At 54.6% G+C, this 22,379-nt stretch overlaps 7 protein-coding genes across 7 annotated transcripts; 2 read left to right on the forward strand and 5 right to left on the reverse strand.

Annotated features, from left to right (window-relative positions):
- Positions 1-859: 859 nt before the first annotated feature.
- Positions 860-3,428, reverse strand: MYCGRDRAFT_92724 (uncharacterized protein; the record flags this gene model as incomplete). Its single annotated transcript, XM_003853277.1, has 4 exons — positions 860-898; positions 1,338-1,400; positions 1,457-1,900; positions 2,937-3,428. The coding sequence occupies 4 exons, from the start codon at positions 3,426-3,428 to the stop codon at positions 860-862; spliced, it is 1,038 nt and encodes a 345-aa protein (XP_003853325.1).
- A 2,222-nt stretch (positions 3,429-5,650) lies between these two features.
- MYCGRDRAFT_109224 (uncharacterized protein) lies at positions 5,651-9,625 on the reverse strand (the record flags this gene model as incomplete). Its single annotated transcript, XM_003853276.1, has 1 exon — positions 5,651-9,625. The coding sequence occupies one exon, from the start codon at positions 9,623-9,625 to the stop codon at positions 5,651-5,653; it is 3,975 nt and encodes a 1,324-aa protein (XP_003853324.1).
- Positions 9,626-10,191: 566 nt separating this feature from the next.
- MYCGRDRAFT_92726 (uncharacterized protein) lies at positions 10,192-11,121 on the reverse strand (the record flags this gene model as incomplete). The annotated part of the gene is made up of 2 exons (XM_003853275.1): positions 10,192-10,921; positions 11,078-11,121. The coding sequence occupies 2 exons, from the start codon at positions 11,119-11,121 to the stop codon at positions 10,192-10,194; spliced, it is 774 nt and encodes a 257-aa protein (XP_003853323.1).
- Positions 11,122-11,882: 761 nt separating this feature from the next.
- MYCGRDRAFT_40778 (uncharacterized protein) lies at positions 11,883-13,388 on the forward strand (the record flags this gene model as incomplete). Its single annotated transcript, XM_003853042.1, has 2 exons — positions 11,883-12,965; positions 13,017-13,388. The coding sequence occupies 2 exons, from the start codon at positions 11,883-11,885 to the stop codon at positions 13,386-13,388; spliced, it is 1,455 nt and encodes a 484-aa protein (XP_003853090.1).
- A 592-nt stretch (positions 13,389-13,980) lies between these two features.
- Positions 13,981-16,737, forward strand: MYCGRDRAFT_41266 (m-AAA protease subunit YTA12; the record flags this gene model as incomplete). The annotated part of the gene is made up of 1 exon (XM_003853043.1): positions 13,981-16,737. The coding sequence occupies one exon, from the start codon at positions 13,981-13,983 to the stop codon at positions 16,735-16,737; it is 2,757 nt and encodes a 918-aa protein (XP_003853091.1).
- A 948-nt stretch (positions 16,738-17,685) lies between these two features.
- Positions 17,686-18,648, reverse strand: MYCGRDRAFT_25437 (uncharacterized protein; the record flags this gene model as incomplete). Its single annotated transcript, XM_003853274.1, has 1 exon — positions 17,686-18,648. A coding segment is annotated over one exon (963 nt), but the record flags the coding sequence as incomplete, so codon positions are not given.
- Positions 18,649-19,055: 407 nt separating this feature from the next.
- Positions 19,056-20,487, reverse strand: MYCGRDRAFT_104260 (biotin synthase; the record flags this gene model as incomplete). Its single annotated transcript, XM_003853273.1, has 1 exon — positions 19,056-20,487. The coding sequence occupies one exon, from the start codon at positions 20,461-20,463 to the stop codon at positions 19,219-19,221; it is 1,245 nt and encodes a 414-aa protein (XP_003853321.1).
- Between the last annotated feature and the right edge of the window lie 1,892 nt (positions 20,488-22,379).

Raw genomic sequence — 22,379 nt, forward strand, 5'->3', positions numbered from 1 at the left:
ATACTTGTGCGCTCATTAGGCTGCGGTGCCATGCAAGTCATCTGCGTACATAACCCGACCATCCTCCGATCTGCATGCTCCTACTCCGAAACCGCACCCTCCAAAGCCAAGTGAATGCATTCGTCTAGTAGGCTTTCACAAGCAACAACAAGGAACTCTGTTCCTTTACAAGGGAGGCCGCCGACACTCTCCACCTTTCCGCGCTACTTTGACCGTCCCACGGTTCGCTCGATTGGCTTGGACGGGCGGTGCAGTTTGAGCAGGGGCACGGAGGTAGGAGAATCGTGACTTTTTCCTGTCTCCGGAGAGATGCGTCAAATTTTGGACCGCTGCCGAAGTCGTGTATCGCTGGTAGCGCGGCAAGGCACTTGCGAAGGTACAATGGCGTTCACATCCAAGGTGCTCTGATCTGCAGACCATGGACGCAGGTTGAGATCCGAAAGACGCAGGACTCCGAACGCTTCGAAACGAATACCGGCGTGCAGCGGCTCGTTAGTTTGAGCAGATGCACGGCAGCCTGGATAGGCAATTGCAAGGTTGCCTGAACCTGTACGCCAGTCCGGAATTTTGTCGGCCTGTTCGTCATTTCTTGACGTCCGTCAAGTCGAAGGTACGGTGATTGAGTCTTGAGTGTAGAAGTCCACCGCATAGGTTTAGGTGTCGACTTGAGCATCTGGTCCAGCTGGAAGCAAGGTTCTTGCCATGGTGTTTCGAATTCAATACCGCCCGCTTCTTGAGGAGTGCGTAGTGGGCTTGGGCAAATGCGCCATCGCGCTTCTGCCGAAACTCAACTTCGACCTTGAGGTTATGCTGCATTCCACGAAGAATGGTCGATATCGCCTGGTACTTCTTTCCGGCTTCAGTATAACGTTCGCCATTGGAAAGTGAAGTGAGCGCGCTGTAATGTAGGAGAGACCAGTAGCAAAGGAATTCAAGCATGGCGATGTGCTTGCCTTTGTGCTCCTTGTCGAACTCCTTCCACAATCCCGCTCGGATGGCACCGTCTGTGTCGAAATTCGGCGGCTTGGTGTCGGTGCCAGAGAACGGAGACGTATTTCGGGAAAGATACATGTCTTCACGAGGAAGACAAAGCGGCCACAGTGCTTTCTTCCCCGGCGCAGACTGTACCATCTAAGCCATCCGAGTCCAATTGGCGCGGTGTGGTACGAGCGTCGCCAGGGAGCCATCACTGGATCGGCAAAGGTCAAGTGTGCGGTGCTTCCGTGATCCCGCTCCGATTGCACCGCCTGTGCCGGAATCCGGAGGCTCGGAGTGTGCAGCCCACCTTAGAGAAGGGAGACACTCGAGCATATTTGCAGAGGTGGAAAGCGTCTCACGCGAATCTCGTCGAAGAGGTCGAACGTATGGCCGAGGGGTACCGTGAGGACGAATAGGTATTGCTGAGTGAGAACGTCGTCGCTGTCGATGAAGCAGAGCTTCTCGGCGCGAAGCTTACAAGTCCAGGCCGAAGGAACAGGAACTTTGGGCTCATATATGGGAGAGTCCTTGAGGTCGGCGGCAGTTGGCATGGCTCAGTCTTTGGAAGTTCCTCACTCTGCTGCTGCTGACGGCGCTCTGAGTCATGGCGCTCTGCAGCAGCTTGCCAGTCATCATCGTCGTTGTCGCTGCCCTGAGCTGCATGCTCGTCTTGGACCTCTTGCTCTGGCTCCGGAATCTCGCCGTCCATCACGGTGCCATCTTCGCGGACTCGTGAGCTGACATCAGGCGGTGGAGGCTCGATGTACACGAAGTTGTACTTGTTGTCAGGATTGGCGACAGCGTCAAGAACCACTGAACCAGTCGCTGGGTTTGATGCTCCGTGGTACCGGCAAAATTGACTGCTCAGCACGTCTAGCAGCTCTTGCAGCACAATTTGGTCCTCGAAGTCACTCGGATTGGTCTGCTCTTCAACTTGATGTGCTTATTGTCTGGACCATCTAGGGGCTTCATACGAGCCTTCTCGACGCTGCGAAAGCTATTGGTGGCCTTGTAATGGCGCTGATCCGCGGGGTACACGGGGCTCTTGAAGGAGAGCAAGTTTGGTGAGGCCATGTCACCAAATTGCACGGTGACTCCTCCACCTTACAGATTGATGTAGGATGACCAAGGCCACGTGGTCCATGTCTTGGGAGAGTAGGCTATTGCCTCGCAGGTGTGGATGTATCTCGAGCATGGCCTTTGGAAGATCGTCAAGGGCGTCGGCTCCAGTGGTCCTACCTCACTCTCCTTAGTGAACCTCATCGACGGAGGGTTCTGTAGAGCCTGCTGTGTCCTCCCGCACATTGCTATCGTCGCGTACTTGTCGGGCAATACCTCCGTGGTCCCGCTCAAACTGCATCGTACTCCTTGGGAACGAATAGCCCAGTCCGTGTACCTGCAGCAGGAGAGCATGTAGGTGTATAGCCTTGCCGTAGGCTGGTCGCATCTTACTTGTCGAGACCTCCTAGTCCTGCTTAGACTGCACACTCCAAGCTACTTCGGTACACTTCGTTCAGTCGAATGTGAGCGACAAGCGGAGAGCGTATCATCCAGAGCCTTATTCCAATGCACGAGCCCCCTAATCACCGCGCGGTCTTCGCCGCACAAGCTTCGCTCGGTCAGCTTGGAGGGTACAGTCTGAATGGAGGCACGAAGTCCGCGGGAATCTCTCGGTCGTTTCGCCTGGACACCTGAGGCGGCGATGATCTGCTGCTCCTCTGATTCCGAGGCTTTTGCGTGCACATCCAGCAGACGCTTCCTTCGAAGATTCACAGTCATCGACGTCCGAGGCGCCTCGTTGACACGGCCTTCGCTGACTGAACGATAGTCAAGATTGCGCATACGGCGCGCCGGGCAGAAACTTCATCGCAGGTCGCCCAGTCATTCTGAGATACTCGTCGGCGGCCGAACCAGAAACCGTGGTCCATCGTTCGCCGTCACCAGTAAAAGTTGCCCACCAGATCTTTCCTTGCCGTATGGTCCATTGAATCCTGTCGTGGCATGGTTTTGGTCATGGCTGCTGAGATGGATGAGTCATGCGCCGACAAAGTAGCGCCGATGGTCGAAGCTGGGCTGCCAATCGCCGTATCGGGACGATCGACAGAGGTGGCAGCAGCGGCAGCCGCTGTGAAAGGCGCTGCGGGGGGCGTGGTAGTGATCGTACTCGTACTCGGAAGTTGAATCGTGGCCATACTCGCCGAGCCAAGATTGATGCCTTCTATAGGAGAGGTCACTTCTCGAATCAAAGCGTTCTGTTCCTCCGGGACGAGAGCGTTCGCCGCGACATCAAAATTCTCGGGATGCGGTTGGCTCAACACATCACCCGCTTGCGACAGCATGGCGGAGATCTCGTCGTTCACGTTCCACCAGGGCGTCACATGAGACGTGCTCGGCATAAGATTTTCTTGTGGAGGACGGGAGGCGAGCAAGCGGGCCATGTCGTCGGACATGGCGGGCTGAATAAGGAAATCGTAGAGTGCGTCATTTGAGTTCGTGTCGGTGTCTGGTTGGGGGAGTTGAATTGCTTGTCGGCGGGTTTGGGTGTTGTCTGGTTCGGTAAGAATTCTAGGTGTGTTTCCTGGTAGCTGTAGTTGCGGTGGCCGTCTTGGTTGTGAAGTTCGAGCGAGATGTGGACGAGGAACTGGAGCTGAGTGTAGATCAAACGGATGCTGAGATTGGCCACGTTTTCGCTCTTGAGGGTCAGGTCTAGGAATTCCTAGATGTGCTTCATCCTGTGGTGGTTCTGGCTGCCACCAGGACAGATCGTCTTGCATATTCACCCAATCTATCGCGGTAGCCTCGATAGAAGGCAACGCAAGGTCTGCGGAAGAAGGCTTGCCGTGGAATGGCGAACGTCGCCGCCTTTTGGTCTCGTCTTCTGTTTCGTTCCTGCCGTCATGAGCGCTACCAAACTCCCAAATGTCCACTTGAAATGGTATTGTAGGCGTTCGAGCGTCGATCCCGGAGAAGTGGGCATGGTCGCACGCCGGAGCTTCTCCAAAGAGAGCTGATGTTCCTGGGGGAAGCAACGTTCCCGTCGATGCCCGACGATTCCCGCCAAGTCCCCAATCACTACCAGATGCGCCCTGCTCGCGCAGTTGTGAGGTTGGGCGATGCAAAGGCACGAAGTCCTCCGTGGAGCTGAACTTGCGCTTTCGATCGCCGCCAGCAGAGGTCGGCTTCTCAAGGGTCATGTTCATCATCGACTCTCTTCGTGGCCGTTTCCGTTCCGACAAACCCTCACATACCAGTCCTTTCTCAACACATGTGGTACAAGGAAATTCGCCAGAGCATTTGATCTTCTTCCTTCGACAGGTTAAACATGCTGCATGGACTCTCCCGCTTAGATTCTCCTTGTGTTCGGGATCAGAGATGAAACGGAAGACACGTTCGCCAGGATGCTTGGGCGAGACAGAATCGGTCATGATAAATCCGAAGGTATCCAGGCTCCCGGTGAGGTGGCTGTCTTCTTGTTGTCTTGTGTCGCTCGTTCATGCCAGCCGCTGTCCCGTAGTGATCATTTTCTCCGTGGTAACATCTGTGAAGACCTTCAGCTTCGGCGAAGAGACACGATCGCAGGTGAAGATTCCGTTGCGTCCACCGAACGAGAAGGTCGAGCTCGCGAAAGATGCAGCACTGACGCCGATGAGAACAACTCGCAGCCACGAGGCCAAGTCGAGTCGATTCGCAGTGACAGACGGTTGCCCGCAGGATGATCGCAGTACCGGCAGCATGGTAAATGCCAGGGCAAGTAGTACCTTTGACGGCATTAAATTCAACCTGATGTGTCAGTGTGACAGTGTCGTCGTCTCGTTATGTCCGGGACAAGATCAACTCACGATCTCGCAGCGGTTCTCGGCTCAAAGGCGAGCTTCGAGATCACCACTAGCGTGCAGGCTAGGTGCAGTGACGGCAAAGTGAGCTACCTCCGTGCTTCCGCTCGAACTTCACGCTCCAGGCTACCTGAGTGCACTCTGTCTAGTTCCATGTAAGCGATGACAGGGAAATAACAATATCGATAGGGCCGTGTTGTCATTATAGCACGGATTCCGGGGCCTAAACTCCCCAATATTTCGCGCATTCTTCAAGGCACAGCTTCCGCTCGGTCGGCTTGGACGGTGCAGTTTCGCCGGAAGCACGAGAGCACCGTACAGGTGATGAAGGTCGATCGTCGAGGACTTGATGGGCTCTTTCGACACCTTTGACAACGACGCCGGCGATGAGGGAAAGATCTGGAACTCATCGAGCGCCAGGATTCGAGGGTACCACGGCATCGATGTGACGACCTCCTGCGTGTTACCTTTGCCTTGATCTTGACCGCGAAAAACTGCCGAATTATCCAGATACTTCCGACAATCACTTCCGCGAGTCGCTATTGAGTTTCGAGTGCATCCAGATTGATGACCTTGTTGATGAATGATGAGAAGGCTCTGTTCTTCGATTGTTGATGATGTGCATCTGCCACTTTGAGTTCATCTGACAAAGTTTCATCGATCAGCAGCCCCAGATTGTCTGTCCGCATTTGCCGCTCTAATGCAGTTAGTCTCTGGTCTATCACCACATGGAGAATGCACTGCACTCCTCTTCGTTGTCCTTATTTCCGAATGCGATCGTGCTGTCTGTGGTATCACCGCACATGCCATGTGCATTGCCGTGACGAGCTGTACATTAATCAATCTTGCGTGCCACGCTTTGCACGTTTTCGCGTCTGCTTCTTCTTCTTTTTGGGTTGCTCGAAGTCACTGCCGTCCTCGCCATCAGAACCCAGTGCCGATTCCTCAGCAGACTTCGTCGATTTGCGCTTCTTCTGGCCTCTCGCTGTACGACCTGAGGTTGACGATGGACCCGCATCGTTCGCAGCTGATGTGCTTCCATTCGCAGTGTCGGTCACAGGGACATTGCGATCCAGCTTGGCCCGTTCGGCCATTCGATTGAGCGCGTTGCCCATCCTCTTGCTGCCCTCCGCCTTCTTTCTAGGAGCAAAGCCTTCACCACCGCCTACGCCAGCCGCACCGACTCCCACACTTCCATCAAAAAAAGCTGTAATGTTTGCTTGTGTGCCTTCGTCCAGTCTTCTGTTCATGTCCTTGATCACCGGTACGAGCACCTCGTCCGTGCGTTCCTGACTCCATCCGATCGTTGCCATGAGGAATGAGCGCAAAGCGTCCAAGTCTGGCACACCCCATTGGAACGCCTGCGCATCAGAGTCGACCTCGGGCTCCTGGTAGGCGATGTCGACGCGGGCGTCAGGGAAGCTCGGAGGAAGAAATATCTTCGTTGCGTTGCGACGGAACTTCTTCCGGAAAGGCTTGTCAGCGTCTTCAGACTTGGGGATCTGATTCATCTGCACGCCGGACCACCATGTCTTGAAATTGTCCAATGATCCAAATTCGGAGATGATTTCGAGAGCAGTCACAGGACCGACACCCGGCAAGCCTTCTGTGTAATCCGAACCGAGTAGATGAGCGACAGAGATCAGCTTACCGCGGGTCAAGTCGAACTCCTTCTCAAGATCTGAAGTGAGATAGCACTCGACAAACTTCGCCTGGTTGAACATGTTCTTGTAGATGCGCGTACCACCGAAGAGGAAACAATCGGAGTCGTCGGTGACAATACCATCAACGAGACCGAGCTTGACCAATTCAGCGCACTGCGCTTCGGCTTCCATTGGCGCAGTGATGTATGGGAGACCGAAGAGCCGTAGAAGTGCTTGACATTCCGTGATCATGATGTGAGTGACCTCGTCCGCATCTCGACGGTCTTTCTTCTGCTGGTTGCGAAGCTGTTTGAGCTCTCTTTCGTAGTCCTGATGATTTTGTGCTTGGGACTTGTGGTTCAGTTGACTGGCGAATCTGGCGTGTTCTTCCGCTTCGAGTGTCAGCGCGTGAAGCATAGCCTCTTCTTCTGGATCCGAAAAGTCGTCGAACTCATCGTCGTCGTCGAGATAAACCGCCGGTTCGATGTCCAGGTCTGGAGGGGGCTCATCCTCGATCCCAGCCTCCGGTGCATTCAAAATGGGTTCCTCCGGCTCAACTGGAGCGTCCATGGGGACGTCCTCGAACTCTGCAGAGGGGGAACGCGACGCTTCACGAACTTGTTGCTCTGCTCTCAGCGCAGTGATGGCCTCCGTAGACTTGCTGGCTTTGACATTGTCGGACTCATGGTCGCTTTCACTCCAATCTATGACTTCCTCGTCCTCCTCCTCGTCCACGTTCTCAGGCTGTTGTGCAGCAGGGGTCGGTTCCGACCTGCTCTTTTGATGGGTTTCGACTGGCATCGAAGGCGCTACCGGCTTCGAAGGTTCATTGAGCGGGATCGCAGCGTTAGCCACATCAGCTGTTGCCTCGACCTCTGTAGCAGCAGGCGGCTGTGGCGGCTCAGCGCGTACATCTTCAGCCAGCTCGTCGTTGTCCTCATTGGGCGATGTTCCCGGTATCAAGATGTCATTCGACCCATTGTCGGGAGTAGGAGAATGTTGAGCTTCTGTGGTGACCGGAACGAAATCCCCCAACTCTTCACCATCAAGATCAATTACTTCGCCGCTCCTGAAGCTTTTGTTGAAGTTTTCAGCATCCAAATCGATGACTTCGTTCGTATCTGCTCGATGCAATGCACTGCCACCTTTCTCCTCAAAGCGAAACTGTTTGCTGAATTGCTTAGCCTTCTCGCGATCCTCAGCCTCGAGCAGCCTTTGCGCCTTCATGTTCTCCTCGACATCGGCGTTGAACCACGGCGGTAGAGGCTCTGCCTTTTTCTTCTGCTTCTCTTCCAGCCCCGGCTTCTCGAAACCACCAGCAATCTCCTCGGTCCGCTCTTGCATCTTCTTCTTTCCCAACAGTGAAGTGCCGAGATCAAGCTTTTCGAATGGGAGGGGGCCACTGAAACCAGCCTTTTTGGCGATCTCGCTGGGGGCTGCAGGTTTTGCAGGGGATGGTGCACGGCGAGGAGGACTTGTTCTTCGCTTGTTCTTACGACTCTCAGCCAGCGCAGCCTGGAAGTCCATTGTATCGTCATCGTCGTCGCTCGACTCGGGCCTCTCGGTGGGTACACCAAATAATGTGATCTCGCGGCTTTCCGGAGCGGCATTGAATGCACGCCTATTCACGATGTTTGCGATTGCTCTGCCGCTACCTTTTGGCAGCGGTTTGGCCTCGTCAGCTGCCTTCTGGTGGAACACCTCGAGTAGGTCATTCTCTTCGCCATCAGATCCTGCAGCCTCAGGTTGAGCTGTCTCCGCGGCATGGTCCTTCTCCATGGACATTGCAATGGCCTTGCGCAGGTCTTCGTCCTCAGATGGTGGTTGCTCGTTCTCACCGAAGAGATCATCCTGGCCGTCGACAGCTTCCCACTCCTCCGCCTCGTCATCCTGTTCAGCGTTCTCATCCTCACTACTTTGCACGAAGAGGGTGTCCGCCTGTTTGGCCGGCTTTTTCGTTGGCTTCCTCCTTGCACCACCTGGCCTCGTTGCTCCTGCCCGTTTCGACTGATAAATAACGCGCCTTTGCTTGGTGAGCTGGTCAGCCACCTCTTCATTATTGGAACGCTTCGTGGGTAATCTGTTCAGGCCTTCGATTGGAATGTCTTCGAACTCGTCGTCGTCATCATTGTCATCATCGGTCTCGGCTTTCACTCGCACCGGCTTATCCACGTCAATAGGCTTGTCTTCCTTGCCTTCATCACTGATCACGCCCAACGCCCATCCACCTTCGACTCCATCGTTCTTGACGAGAACATATTCTCTGCCCTTCTCGCCGGCGATCCTTCCGCCGCCGAACTCCATAGTCTCGGAGCCATTGAGGTGCATCAAGCGTTGTGTCAATTCGTTACGTTCCCGCACTCTGTCGATTTGAAATTTTGAGAACGCCATACGATCGGGAAACATGCTGTCTAGCTGCTCTTTCGAGTGTCCCATACGTAGTCGACTGCGAAGTCTCGCAGCATTCAGGATGTTGTAACGATCGGATGGAGGGAGCGACATGAAGAACTGGCCATCATAGTCGATCTTCGAAAAGTCGTATACGTTGATATCCTCTCCTGTGTTGAATTGCCGTGCATATTCTTGTAGATCCTCGAGCGACATGACCCTTGGATCGTTGGGACCGCCCATCTCGGCCATCGACATATCCAGTTCAGGCAGGTGGTATGCATCCTTCTTCTTGAACTTCCGATTCTGCTGCCGCTCTTGTTGTGTCATGTTCAACTCTTCCACGTACACGAGCCCCTCATCTGGCACCTCTTCCTCCTGTTCTGCTGGGTGTGCCCGTTCGGCTCGCTGTCTGGCGTCCTCCTCTTCTGCACGCCTCTGCATCTGCTTCGCCAATAGCTTTCCCGCTGTTCGAACCGCATCTTCACGCTTGCCCTCCCTACGCGACTTTCTCGCTCGGATGGTTTGCCTCTTGAGAGCGGGAGCTCCTCCATCGAAAACGAAGACAGGTTTGATGCCGAAGAAGAGCAGCTTACAGATGCGACGGAAGAATCCGACGACATGACTGTTACGCAGTGCGTTTCCTTCCTTGTCGCGCACAGCCTTCAAGAATTGGTATATCCAGATACTGGCGTCGACGGCGAGTCGCTTGCGATTGAGGGTCTCGATCTTGATGGGCCGTGCGCAAGGCTGCACGATCTGCCATAGACCTGTGACACCCATTGCGCAGAGGTGCCGGCGGTCTCATGATATTATGACAGAGATGAAGGAGTATGGCACAGCAGAGATGAGGTGTTGTGGATCAATTTATTGAACTGACGATGAGATGCACGCTGGATCGAGCAATGACGACACGCCAAGAATCACGTTCACGCGAAAGCATGTGATGAGAGAAGACATTTGCGACGTTGTCTTTGCTCCTGTCTGACTTCTGTGAACAAATCCATCACTTCACTTAGGCCTCGCCCATGACAATTCGTAACCCGAGCCGAACGCTCTCGTACCATCCCATCTCGTCAGTCACTCTCCACCGAAGCATCAACCTTCTTACGCATCCTCGCCAGACTCGAGCGTGGCATCAGAGCCATCCTCGATGTCCGACGTGGCTTCGCTGTCAGGACCGCTGTTCTGGCTTTGACCTTTCGATTCTGAGCTTGGGTGTCCCTGAGAAACCATAGCGAGAGCAGCCCCAGTGCGAACGGCGCCATTTGCTGCTGCCATACCATAGCCGCCCATGGAAGCGCTGGTCATGGTAGCGAAAACGCCTTTCTTCACAACGTGACCGGCCATCACCGACTGCCAGCGCGCTGCGAAAGACCCTCGTACAAGTCAGCAGGGATCGAAATGAAGTTGCCAGCGGGAGGAAACAAACCTGCTTGGATGCCCTTGGCCGACCATCCCATTGCAGCGAAGGCTGGTCCCCATACGAGCACAGGAGCGATCAGCACCACTGCGCCCAAGACGAAAAACGCCACCTGTCCCGGGTTCTCGCGGATGTAGTTGAGAATGTCGTTTGGCAAATTCTCGAGCTTGACCACTGCCAGTTGTGCAAGCAAGTCGTCAAATCCAATGGCTTTGCTGGCTTTCTTCAACCATCGGCCCAGCTCGCTCGAGTCTCCCGCTTCGACAGCCTTTTGTATGCTCATTGCGGCTTGGTTGATCCAGCTGTTGACATTTTCCGGGAAGTGCTGAGAGAACGAGACCACTTCATCAGAGGCATGGTGTGCCGTCTCTTCGACGCCTTTTGAGAATGTGTCGAATCCACCGGCGGCGTTGTGCGCTGTCTCTTCGACGCCTTGTGAGAACGTATCGAATCCGCCGGCGGCGTTGTGAGCGGTGTCTTCGACGCCATGGGAGAATGAATTGAACCCTTCGGCAGCGTCTTTGGCGGTATTCTCGGACCACGCACTCACGTTGTTCCACCACTGATCCATGGTCGTAAGTTTGGGGTATGTTGCGAGGATTTTTTCGCACTTGTGTCGCAACAGAAAGTTCAAGACGACAGGAATTTTGTTTGTTCTTCGCCAGGGTGACCGATAAGTATGCAAACGCAGTGATGACGCAGGCGACTTGTCCAGCAGCGTTTGCTTCGTCCAGTCCGCGCTGACTTCTTCAGAAATGCCCGTACGGGCACTTAGCATGCAGCTACTGCATGGGCGTTGTTCCATGACTTACCGACTACACCAATGCGAACAGACCTTTGACCTGAATAGGCACATGTTTTAACCTCGTGTGCAAGAGCTTTCAACCCTTCGTGTGGATGATCCGAGCGAGAACAAATCGTGGTCGCTGAGCGTCCATACCAGGCTTCGCGTGCATCAAACCACGGGACTCAACCCGTGATACTATGCGACCTGACGATGAGTCTACCTCAGCATGGAGACACCTGCCCCTCTGTCGATGTTGGCCATCATGCGGCTGGACCTCGTCGACTCCTGTTTGATCGTCGGGAGTTGCTGCTTACAACGGCCAGAGTTCAAGGCTCTTGTAAGCGCCAAAAAGCCGTGGTGTCACTTCGGCCGCGGAGGGCGGAGTTGCGCGTTATTGAGCAGGCGTAGATCATCATTGAAGTGCCTTCACCTTCATCCCCTCGGCGGGTATGAAAGTGAAGTTCCTTGAGATGGACACGAGCGAAGAGATCGGTCCCATGCATGTTGCGGGAGCGGGTACCTGCAGCGGGCGCGGACTGGGATGTCAGATTGAGTTGAGCAGGTGCGTCATGACTTTCATGTGACGGGAAGCTCCCTTCACTTTGTCCCTGCTCTGCCATTGATTTATTGTGACTCGGAATATTTCCTCCAGTGAGAAAGAGCTTCTCTCTACTTCACTTGCTCTCCGTTTGCTCAATTCCAACACTGTAATCAATTTTGTATAATCCTCCATCATTCTCTTGTCATCAACACACTGCCGAGCAACGTCCGTCATTCGTTGCCACCTTCAATTGCCCATTCGTTTACGACCTCGACTTCAACTTCTCACCATGGCTCGAACAACAAGGGCCGCCGCTGCAAAGGCCAACGAGAACCTCAAGTCCAAGTCCTCGCATCTCTCTAGCCCGCCTGCTACCCCAGTTGTGAAGGGCAAGAAGAGCGCCAAAGCGACCCCTGCAATTAAGAAAGAAACCCCAGCTACCCCTACACAGCTGAGCACTCCTGCCAGCAATCGCAAGCGCACCAGGAAGACCATCAAGCAAGAGGATCAAGGCGACGTGAATGAGCTCCCGCACAATCTCGCTGTGCTGCCAACGCCGGAGTCGGATGAGGTCGATGAGGCGCCAGCAAAGAAGCGTGCAAAGCGCTCAGCCGAAGCCGATGACGATTCCGAGATTGCTGCGAAGATCGAGGATGTCGCTGAATCGCCGGAGAAGAAGCAGACCCCGAAGAAGAAGACTACCAAGTACAAGCTCAACCCTGGCATTTCTCCGTACCCGAACTACCCACGACCGACTCCCGAGGAATGTCATGAGGTTGTTCGGATTCTCGAAAAGCTTCATGGCAAAGTGAACGTGCCGAAGGTGGTGCCACCTCCATCACTGGAAGTGGCTGGCTGCGGAGAAGTGCCCTCTGTCCTCGATGCTCTTATTCGCACCCGGCTCAGCGCAAATACCACGAACAAGAACTCGTCGACAGCATTTCAAGGATTGGTCAAGCGGTTTGGTACTCTCAAAGAAGGCGTTGGCAAAGGCAGCGTCGATTGGGATGCTGTGCGTACTGCATCGAACCACGACGTGTTCAAGGCGATCGAACGGGGTGGTCTGGCAAAGATCAAGTCCAAGGACATTCAGTCTATACTTCAGATTGCGTATGAGGAGAACCAAGAGCGGAAGGCTGCTCTCACCGGCTCGGCTGAGGATCCTGCTGGGGCCGAACACGCGCAAGAAAGCGAGAAACAAGATGAGATCGAAAAGGCCGAGCAGAATGTCATCTCCTTGGATCATCTGCATCTGCTCAGCCGAGACGATGCCATCCGCAAGATGGTCGAGTTTCCGGGTATCGGTCTGAAGACAGCATCGTGTGTGGCGTTGTTCTGCATGGGCCACGCCTCCTTCGCAGTCGATACTCACGTGAGTTGAATGGCACTAACTCCGTTCGCATAATGCTGACAATCTTCGCAGGTGTTCCGTCTTTGCCAGTACCTTGGCTGGGTACCAAAGTCCACCAAGAAGGGCGAACCAAAAGTGGATCGCGACACAACTTTCTCGCACTGCGACGTTCGCATCCCAGATGAGCTGAAGTACGCCCTCCACCAGCTGCTGATCAAGCATGGCAAGACATGTCCACGCTGCAGAGCTGCCACTGGTCAATCGAGCGCGAACTGGGAGGAAGGCTGCCCGATCGAACACCTGGTTAAGCGCCACGGAGCGAAGAAGGGTGGTGTCTCAGTAAAAGATCGCAAGAAGGCTGAAGTTGCTGCTACTGGCGAGGAGGAAGTTGCGAAGGATGAGAGCGAGCTCAGCGATGTTGCATCGGAGTTTGCGGACGAGTGAACAACAGTGTTGATGGACGCAGCGGCGACATTGAGTCGGGTCTAAGACGACTCGGCACAGAGCAGATTTGCGAGCAAGCGAGCTAGAAACCAGTGACCCAGGCACATTTTGACGCGTTTCTCGACGGGCAAACTGTATACTTGACCACCGCATACCCCGTACGTTGAATTCCAGGTTATCTTCTTTCCACGGTGCTTCGGCTGAGATCTCTCAGCTGCGGCGATAGTGATCCGCGTGTCTCGTTCCACAGCGATCTCGAGCTGCGTGTAAGTTAGTGCTCATCGCCGATATCCGATTGAGCCATTCGATGAGCGATAAAGTCAATTGCTCTCTCATATTCAAGGCTGTGAGGTTGAAAAGGACGAAGAGAAACTCGTGGGCCAGAAGACTTGCTGACTGATGCTCCCGCCCATTTTGGGCGCGCCGGAGCGAATCCGCGCTAGAAGTGTCGACATCATCAACGCCGTTCGCCTCTGAATCACGACCGCCTTGACTGCACAATCTCTTACTCTTCTTCCGCATCGCCAACAATCACACTGCTGATGAGAGGTTGAACTGGTCAGCCGTTTTCGCTCTCACACCGTCACCCACCATGGCAACCATCATGCGCCGCCCGCAGACCCTCGGTCGGGCATCGAGACAATTACTGGACGCCGCATCACTATCACAGACTCTTGCACGCCGACCCGCGACATTACCACGACCCCTCTATGCGTATGCACGAAGCCGACAGTATGCATCCAAGTCACGAGAGCCCCAAAAATCGGAGGACGCAGATGGAAAGAAGGTCGACTCGAAGAAGGGCTCTCCCGCCGCAGGTATGGAGCACCTGTACTCCAAGAGCTCTCCGATGTCATCAGGACCACAGCCGCCAGGAAAGAAGCCCGATTCGGAAGAAGATGGTCCGTTGCCCGGTAGGGACAAGCTATCGGCCAAGGAAGAGAAGGCCCTTGACGACGTTTTCGCGTTGGTAAAGAAGGGAATGCCCGCGGGCATGGCAAAGGAGATCGACAAGGCTATCGAGCGGATAAAGAAAGAGGGCATGCCGTTGGAGCTGCGGCAGACGATCGAGGAGTCGGCGAAGGAAGGCATGACTCCAGCGCGAGCGGCGAAGCTGTGGCGGTTGACAACAACGATCGCACGACAGACGGTTGAACAGACAATGAGCGAGAAACACAAGGACGCCGCACAACAGAAGACGGCTGATGAACCGGGCCCGGCTGGACCAAAGAGGGACGGCGGAAAGAAGAAGGGCAAGGAGGATGCTCCGGAGGGCCTCACTTTCAAATTCGACCTTCAGAGCTTCCTGGTATCTGCATTCGTCTCGTACATGCTCTACCGGCTTGTTGTACCTGGCGAGAACAGCAGAGAGATTACATGGCAGGAGTTCCGGAACACATTCTTCGACAAGGGTCTTGTCGAGAAACTGGTTGTGGTCAACGGCAACCGCGTACGAGTACACCTCCACCGAGAGAGCGTCGCTGCCATGTACCCGGACTCTCCCGCCGCGCATCCAAACTTCTACTACTACTTCAGCATCGGTTCTGTCGAAGCATTTGAGCGACGAGTGGACGAGGCTCAGAACGAACTCGGCATACCCAATGTAGAGAGAATACCGGTCTCATATCAAGAGGAGGGTCGCTGGATGAACGCTGTCTTCGCTTTTGCCCCTACGCTTCTCTTTATCGGAGTCATCATGTACGTGTCGAGAAGAGCAGCAGGCGGAGGTGGTGGGGGTTCGAGTGGGATTTTCGGAATGGGAAAGAGCAGAGCAAAGAAGTTCAACCACGAGTCAGATGTCAAGGTCAAGTTCGCCGACGTCGCAGGCGCGGACGAGGCGAAGCTGGAGATCATGGAATTCGTGAGCTTCTTGAAGGACCCTAGCGTCTACACCAAGCTCGGAGCCAAAATCCCTCGAGGAGCAATTCTTTCTGGACCTCCGGGAACTGGTAAGACACTACTGGCCAAGGCGACTGCCGGAGAGAGTGGAGTGCCCTTCTTCTCGGTATCTGGTTCCGAATTCGTGGAGATGTTCGTCGGTGTTGGTCCCAGTCGTGTGCGAGACTTGTTTGCCAACGCGAGGAAGAACACACCGTGCATCATCTTCATCGATGAGATTGATGCCATTGGTAAAGCTCGTTCAAAGTCCAACTTTGGTGGTGGCAACGACGAGCGTGAAAGCACCCTGAACCAGATCTTGACGGAGATGGATGGATTCAACACTTCGGAACAAGTCGTCGTTCTCGCCGGTACGAACAGAGCAGACGTGCTCGACAAAGCTCTCATGCGTCCCGGTCGATTCGACAGGCACATCAGCATTGACCGACCCACCATGGATGGCCGAAAGCAGATCTTCGGCGTGCACTTGAAGAACATTGTGACGAACGAAGATGTTGAGTACATCAAGGGTCGTCTTGCAGCACTGACGCCAGGCTTCGCTGGTGCCGACATTGCCAACTGTGTCAACGAGGCCGCTCTCATCGCTGCGCGTGGCAAAGCGGAGTCTGTCGCTATGACACATTTCGAGCAAGCCATTGAGCGAGTCATCGGTGGACTGGAGAAGAAGAGTTTGGTGCTCACGCCTGAGGAGAAAAAGACTGTCGCGTATCACGAGGCTGGACACGCCATCTGCGGATGGTACTTCCAGTTTGCGGATCCTCTTCTGAAGGTCAGCATCATTCCTCGCGGTCAAGGCGCGCTGGGTTACGCTCAGTACCTCCCGGGCGGTGGCAACGACGAGGTTCTCATGAATGTCAAGCAGCTCATGGACCGCATGGCCATGACTCTTGGTGGACGTGTGAGCGAGGAGCTGCACTTTGACACCGTCACGAGCGGTGCCAGCAGCGACTTCAGCAAGGTCACCCGCATGGCGAACGCCATGGTCACCAAGTGGGGAATGTCAAATCTCGGATACATTTACTACCCCGACTCATCCGAGAGCCAAGAAGCACAGCTCCAGAAGCCCTTCTCCGAGTCGACCGCACAAGCCATTGACGCCGAAGTCAACCGCATTGTGAACGAGGCCTACAAGCAATGCCGACAGCTCCTTGAGGAGAAGAAGAAGGAAGTCGGCCTCGTTGCTGAGGAACTCCTCTCATTGGAAGTCCTCTCCCGTGACGACATGGTGCGACTATTGGGACCTCGACCTTGGGCCGACCCGGGCGAGTTCTCCAAGTACTTTGGAGGCGGCCCACTCGGACCTCCCGTCGGTGGACAGGCTGCTGAGCCCGGCGCCATCGACCCACCTCCGAGCAACGACAACCTCCCTCCTCCGCTTCGTGGACCTGGTGGCGAGGAGCCTGCGCCGACTCTGTACAAGCAATTGGAGCAGATGTCGAAGCGTTGGTGAGCATTGCACGTCGGCGTTTGGGTCTGGTCCTCGTTTGCGCTGCTTTGGAATGGTTGCAGAATTGTCGATAAACACAAACCCGAAGATTTCACATAGAGGGAGGTTGTTGCAGTGGACGTAAAGATGGATTATAGCACGGAGCATCGCGAGGCGTCAGGACGAAACAACGTGCTCGGGCACAGGGATGAATGGATTGATTTTACTAGTATCTAAGCGGCAAATTGAAGCACTCCACTACCACGTCCCCTTCTCATGAATACTCGCAATTGTACTGCCAATTGGTATGTAGCTTCTCCCGTCGAGGTCCAGGTACTTTAGGTCACCTCCATCCTTTCCGCTCAGACTGCAACACTCCAACCAAACCAATCAGGTCCACCTCGTGCGGTTCATTTCACACGACAGCGTAGAGACACATTGCCGACAAGATCGTGATAGCAACGGTTCTGATGCTTATCTCCCCAATCTTCCGGCAACTTTCACCGTACAGGTATCGCTCGGTTGGCTTGGATGATGCAGTTTGAGCGGAAGCACGGAGGTAACAAGGAAGCAAATTACCGACAGGACGGTGTCGTTGCAGAACGGATTTCGATGTCGAGCTCACCGACCTTCCGCGGTTCGAGCGGAAGCACGGTATAACACGGCTATCAAGACTTGGTCTACGATTGTGCGTGTTGGAATAGTTCGGGCTCCTTTCAGCTCACCCATGACCGCGCTCTGTTTGCTGTCGTTTACTCTACACTCGTCTCATACTAGAGATCTTGATGCATCCCAATCCACCAACGCCTCGCTAAAGTCAGAATGCCAATAATTCATCAACCATCGGGCGTGGTGAAACAAGATCTCCCGCAGCCTGCCTCTCCCATCTCAGAAAACATCCTGCATCTTCACATCCTGCGCAGCAAGCTCGGCTCGCGCAGTACCCGCCGCTTCGGCACCCTGCGTTCCTTGCTCTCTTACCGTCGCCTCGTCTGCGATGAAGCAGCCTAGTCCCGCAAACGCCTCGCCGAGAGCCCTCCTCGTGAACGCACCGACGTCGTACCCACCCGCTCCAATCAGCGGATCCTTTCGAGCATCCTGAAGCACATCCCACACATAATTGTCCTGGAGAGTGTAGTACTGTCTTCCTTCGAAACTGAGGCCACCGAACGGGTCGATGGGCGCTTCTGGCTCTGCCTTGACCTTGGCTTTCAGTCCCTTGATCACCAGATTCGAACTTCCGTTTCCGTTTCTCGTCTCCGAAGCCGCCTGGAGTTGTTGTTGCCTCTGCTCGGCAGCTTGACGGTTCATCCGCTTCTTAAGCCCTGCACCACTACCAGCGGCCGCCACATCTTCCGCGTCCTGCCCGGCTTCCAGTCGCCGTAGCATATCCTGCCTGTTGGCATTGGCATCCCTTCGCTCCTCAGCCTCTTCTCGCCTTGCTGCTTCTCTCCGCTGTTTCGCCTGCTCTCTCTCCACTTTTTGCAGCTTCGAATAAGACATGCTCTCCCGTTGCGCCAGACTCGCATTCTCCGCAATCTCCTGCTCATGTGCCTTCTTATACGCATCGAATCGCTCGTTCGTCTTCTGGACGTCAATCTCATTGATCAGATTAAACGTGATATCCTCCACTTCATTCAAGTAGTCGTTATAGTCGCGCAGACTCTCAAACTCCTCTTCCCGCCGATTGAACACTGCCGCCACATTCTTCCTGATATCCACCTCCCGCTCCACGGCGATGTCCTCGAAGGTCTGGGTTCGAAAGCGGTGTTTTCGTAGCGTCTGCTTGCACTTGGGTATCGGACAGGGTTGCGGGCCGTGGGAGAAGATGCGGTCCACGCAGGACTCGCACATTTTGTGGTAGCATGCTGGATTGACGAGGAAGCGGAGGGAGGCGTTGAGGTAGCGACTGGACTTGCAGACGGGGCATATTTCTGCTGGGATTTTCATTTAGTTCGTGGTATCGAGGGATGAGCAGTCGCATCGTGCTTGAGCTGATGCGTGGGAGGATTGCGATGGCACTCTTACCATCTGATGGGTCGCCGCCGCCAGCTGCGCCTCCTGGTCTAGGCGGAGCTATGCGCGACATGTCGGTGAGCAGAAGCAGAAGTTCTGGAACGGAATGTATTTGCAAGTGGAGCTATGAGGGAGCAATTATCGTGGCGTACTGTCGTGTATGGTGGCGTTATCTGTCAGCGCTAGTGTGGCTTATCAGCCCGCTAGCGTCGGCTTTTGAATGAGCCTCACGTAAAGACCATATCTCTTAAGCATACTTTAAGTCCAGGTCAATACCTTACTTTAAGTATAAGTGACTCGAGGAAGCGTGGAGTAAGTAGTGTCCTGACCGATATGTAACTCAATGAAGCGGGCCATTACGGCCATTGTGTGGTATGTATAATGTCTCATGTGCAGACCAGTCGACTCATGTATGAACAACCCTTCACTCACCACATGCCGATCGAAGCCTCTAGTATGCAGCTGTTGGAGACTGCACAGATAACAGTCCTACGCCCTGACAGCAGATTCAACAGGTGCAGCGTTGTCGCTCGGCACAGCAGCATCACCTCTCATCTCCGCGAAGCTCGAACCCTTATACGCTCCTCGTTCAAATGGCTTCATCCCAGTCAGACCGTACTTCTGGAACATAGCCTTATCTGCATCCCACCCGACAGCCTCGGTGGTCAGCATCTTCTCCCCAGTGAACACGGCGTTCGCACCAGCGGAGAAGCAGAGAATCTGCTCAGCCTCACTCATAGTCGTGCGTCCAGCGGCAATGCGAATGATCGTTGCTGGCATGACCAACCGTGCCGTAGCAATCGTCCGGAGAATAGCATCGAACTCGATTCTTTTACGACTCGGGTCGTCTCCAAGAGGCGTTCCTTTGATTGGTACAAGTGCATTAACAGGGAATGACTCTGGATGTGCCGGCAGATTCGACACAGTGTATAGCAAGCCAACGTGGTCCTCTGGCTTCTCTCCCAGACCAAGAATGCCGCCCGAACAGACATTGATGCCAGCATTCCGAACGTGGGATAGCGTCTGGAGGCGTTCGTCGTATGATCGAGTTGAGATGACCGAAGGGTAATGCTCTCGCGAAGTATCCAGGTTGTGATTGTACGCGGTCAGACCTGCGGTCTTGAGCTCATCGGCCTGGGATTGATCGATCATTCCGAGAGTTACACAGACTTCCATGTCCATGCCGCGGATGCCCTCAACCATTGCCTTGACGTTCTTGAGACTGGTCTTCCTTCCACGCATGTCACGCCAAGCGGCTCCCATACAGAAGCGTGTGCTGCCATTGCTCTTTGCTATCCGTGCTGCCTCGAGGACAGAGTCCACAGGAGACATCTTCGTAGCCTTGAGGCCCGTGTTGTAACGTGATGACTGTGCACAATACGAGCAGTCCTCACTGCATCCTCCCGTCTTGATGTTCATGAGCGTGCACATTTGCACGGCCGACGGCGAGTGGAAACGGCGGTGAAGAGTCCCAGCCTGGAAGGCCAGCTCCATGAGAGGAGTGTTGTAGATTTCGCGGATCTCATCCTTGGTCCAGTCGTAACGTGGAGCGCGGGCATTGACGGCATTCCACACCGCGTTGGTGGACTCCGGCGGAGGTGGAGGGGTAGCAGAGATGGGCGCGAAGGAGTCGTCGACCGGTGTGCTGAACGCACGTGTGCACGTCGGCGATGCTGATGTTGACGACCGCACGGAACGGACGGCAACCCGCCTGGAAAGGAGCGTCAGCGACATTGCGAAGGGCGGCAGAGTCGAGTCTCGAGGGGATGCTGGTGAAGGTCGAACAGCGCAATAATGCTCAACACGGTCCCCAGACTCCCAATCAAACCGATTGGCAATTGCTGCCCCGCAATTGGTTGGAGATCTGCATGACCCCTTTGCCGAAGGAAGCCCCAGGTCTCAGGATTCTCTCGCTTCCGGAAATCATCGGTGCTTCGTCAACCTCATCAACCACACCCGCTGGCAGCGATCATGGTTTAGCAGCTTCACAGCCTACTGAGGCCACCGTCGTGCTCCTCACCGCTGACCGCCTCGTCAAGTTGATGATGATCCGCGCCAAGGATGGTCCAACCTCACCTATGAAACACTTCTATATCCGACCCCAAACTGACATCCCCTTGAGACAATCAACACGCCGCACTATCAAGCATCTCCATTCTTGTGTCGAAAAAAGGCCCCGGGAACTTGGATGTGATGGCACTTCGATCAACAGCACAGAAACACTGGCCGATATACCAAACTCCCCGGATCCTGGCCGATTGCTCATCACGACCTACGTTCTGGCCGATGGGAGCAGGTAATACGAGGGCTGAGGTCGGTGCTTCTGCATCGTTGCGCTGTTTGCGATGTTCCTGTGGAACTTCCGCCAACGCATGGCCGCGAACCGAAAGGGAAGGGAATGTGTCTTGTGCTCCCTGCCATTCGGTCCTGGCATTATCACATCGCAATCGCTGAGCAAGAGCATCAGAGGGGGGCCGCCAGTGCGGTATGGCGTTCATGGTGACATCTTGCCCGCTTAATCTGCACTTGCTTGAGATGCTGGACTCAGTGTGCGGCACCGAGTGTGTCTCCGCCCCCAGGCAAATTCGCACGGCTACGCACAACCGCAAGCAATGACGCAGACCGCCCATCTGAGACAAACGACTTGTGACACGTTGCTTCACGTGTTCCGTGCACCTAATGTAATGCCCTTCACGGATCGGGATTGTCTTGAAGCCGTGTTTCTTCTGCGCTATCTGTTGCGACCCGGCATTCGGCATGAGGGCCCGATCGGAGAGGTCTGTAAGCAAAACCTGGACGTTGGCTTCTCGGAGTAGATCGAGAAGGTCGTCTCGCAAGGATACTAATCCTTAAGATGCAAGATCTCAGACTCATCCTGGTCAGTTCCAGGAAGCCGCCGAACATTGATCATTCGCTAGAGAAAGGGACAGCTCATAGGCGCTCCATCTGCTTACGAGGCTGACGAGGTTCGAGTCGCGACTCGAGTTCAAGCAATATGTCGATGGAAAGATGAAGGTAGTTGTGATTACCTGCTTACGTGTCAATGCCACGGCAACGTTGAGCATGTCATCATGCGTACTGCGCGCGGGGCGCTCGTATTCTCGCCCTGGTGCAAGGAGGGCCAAAAATACGGTATTGACGTAACAACTAGTGCTTGAAACGAAGATGGAAAAGACCTTCTCCATGATCGAATTGACGATTGATTGCTAACAGACAATTTAGGAAGATCGAACAGCTCGTTCACTTCACATCTGCGGCCGTGCTTGACCACGAGTACCTTGAGCCCGGTCGAGATCGCCTTTCTTTCATCAGCCAGTACATCCTTGAAACGCGCTTGTGATGAGTCTCGTTCGACAATGCCAAGGAAAGGTTTCTGCATTCATTGACAGCATGACTCGAGGCAGGGAATGCCTTCACTGCGTTGCTATCCTTGCCGATGCAAAGGCCAACGACCGAAACCAAGGACAGCTGCGAATAGCCACGATTATGCGACATTGCACGGACGCCGCCCAGAGCCCGCCACTTGGGATATTCCGACGAGCTCAGTCGAGAGTCTTTGGCTATAAGAATCAGCTCTCTTTCCTTCTGCAGTACTCTTCTCATCACCATCCAACTTCCCACATCCGTTCCTTCGCTATCTTTTCCACGCA

Source organism: Zymoseptoria tritici, chromosome 4, assembly GCF_000219625.1.
Source record: "Zymoseptoria tritici IPO323 chromosome 4, whole genome shotgun sequence".
NCBI lineage: Eukaryota > Fungi > Ascomycota > Dothideomycetes > Mycosphaerellales > Mycosphaerellaceae > Zymoseptoria > Zymoseptoria tritici.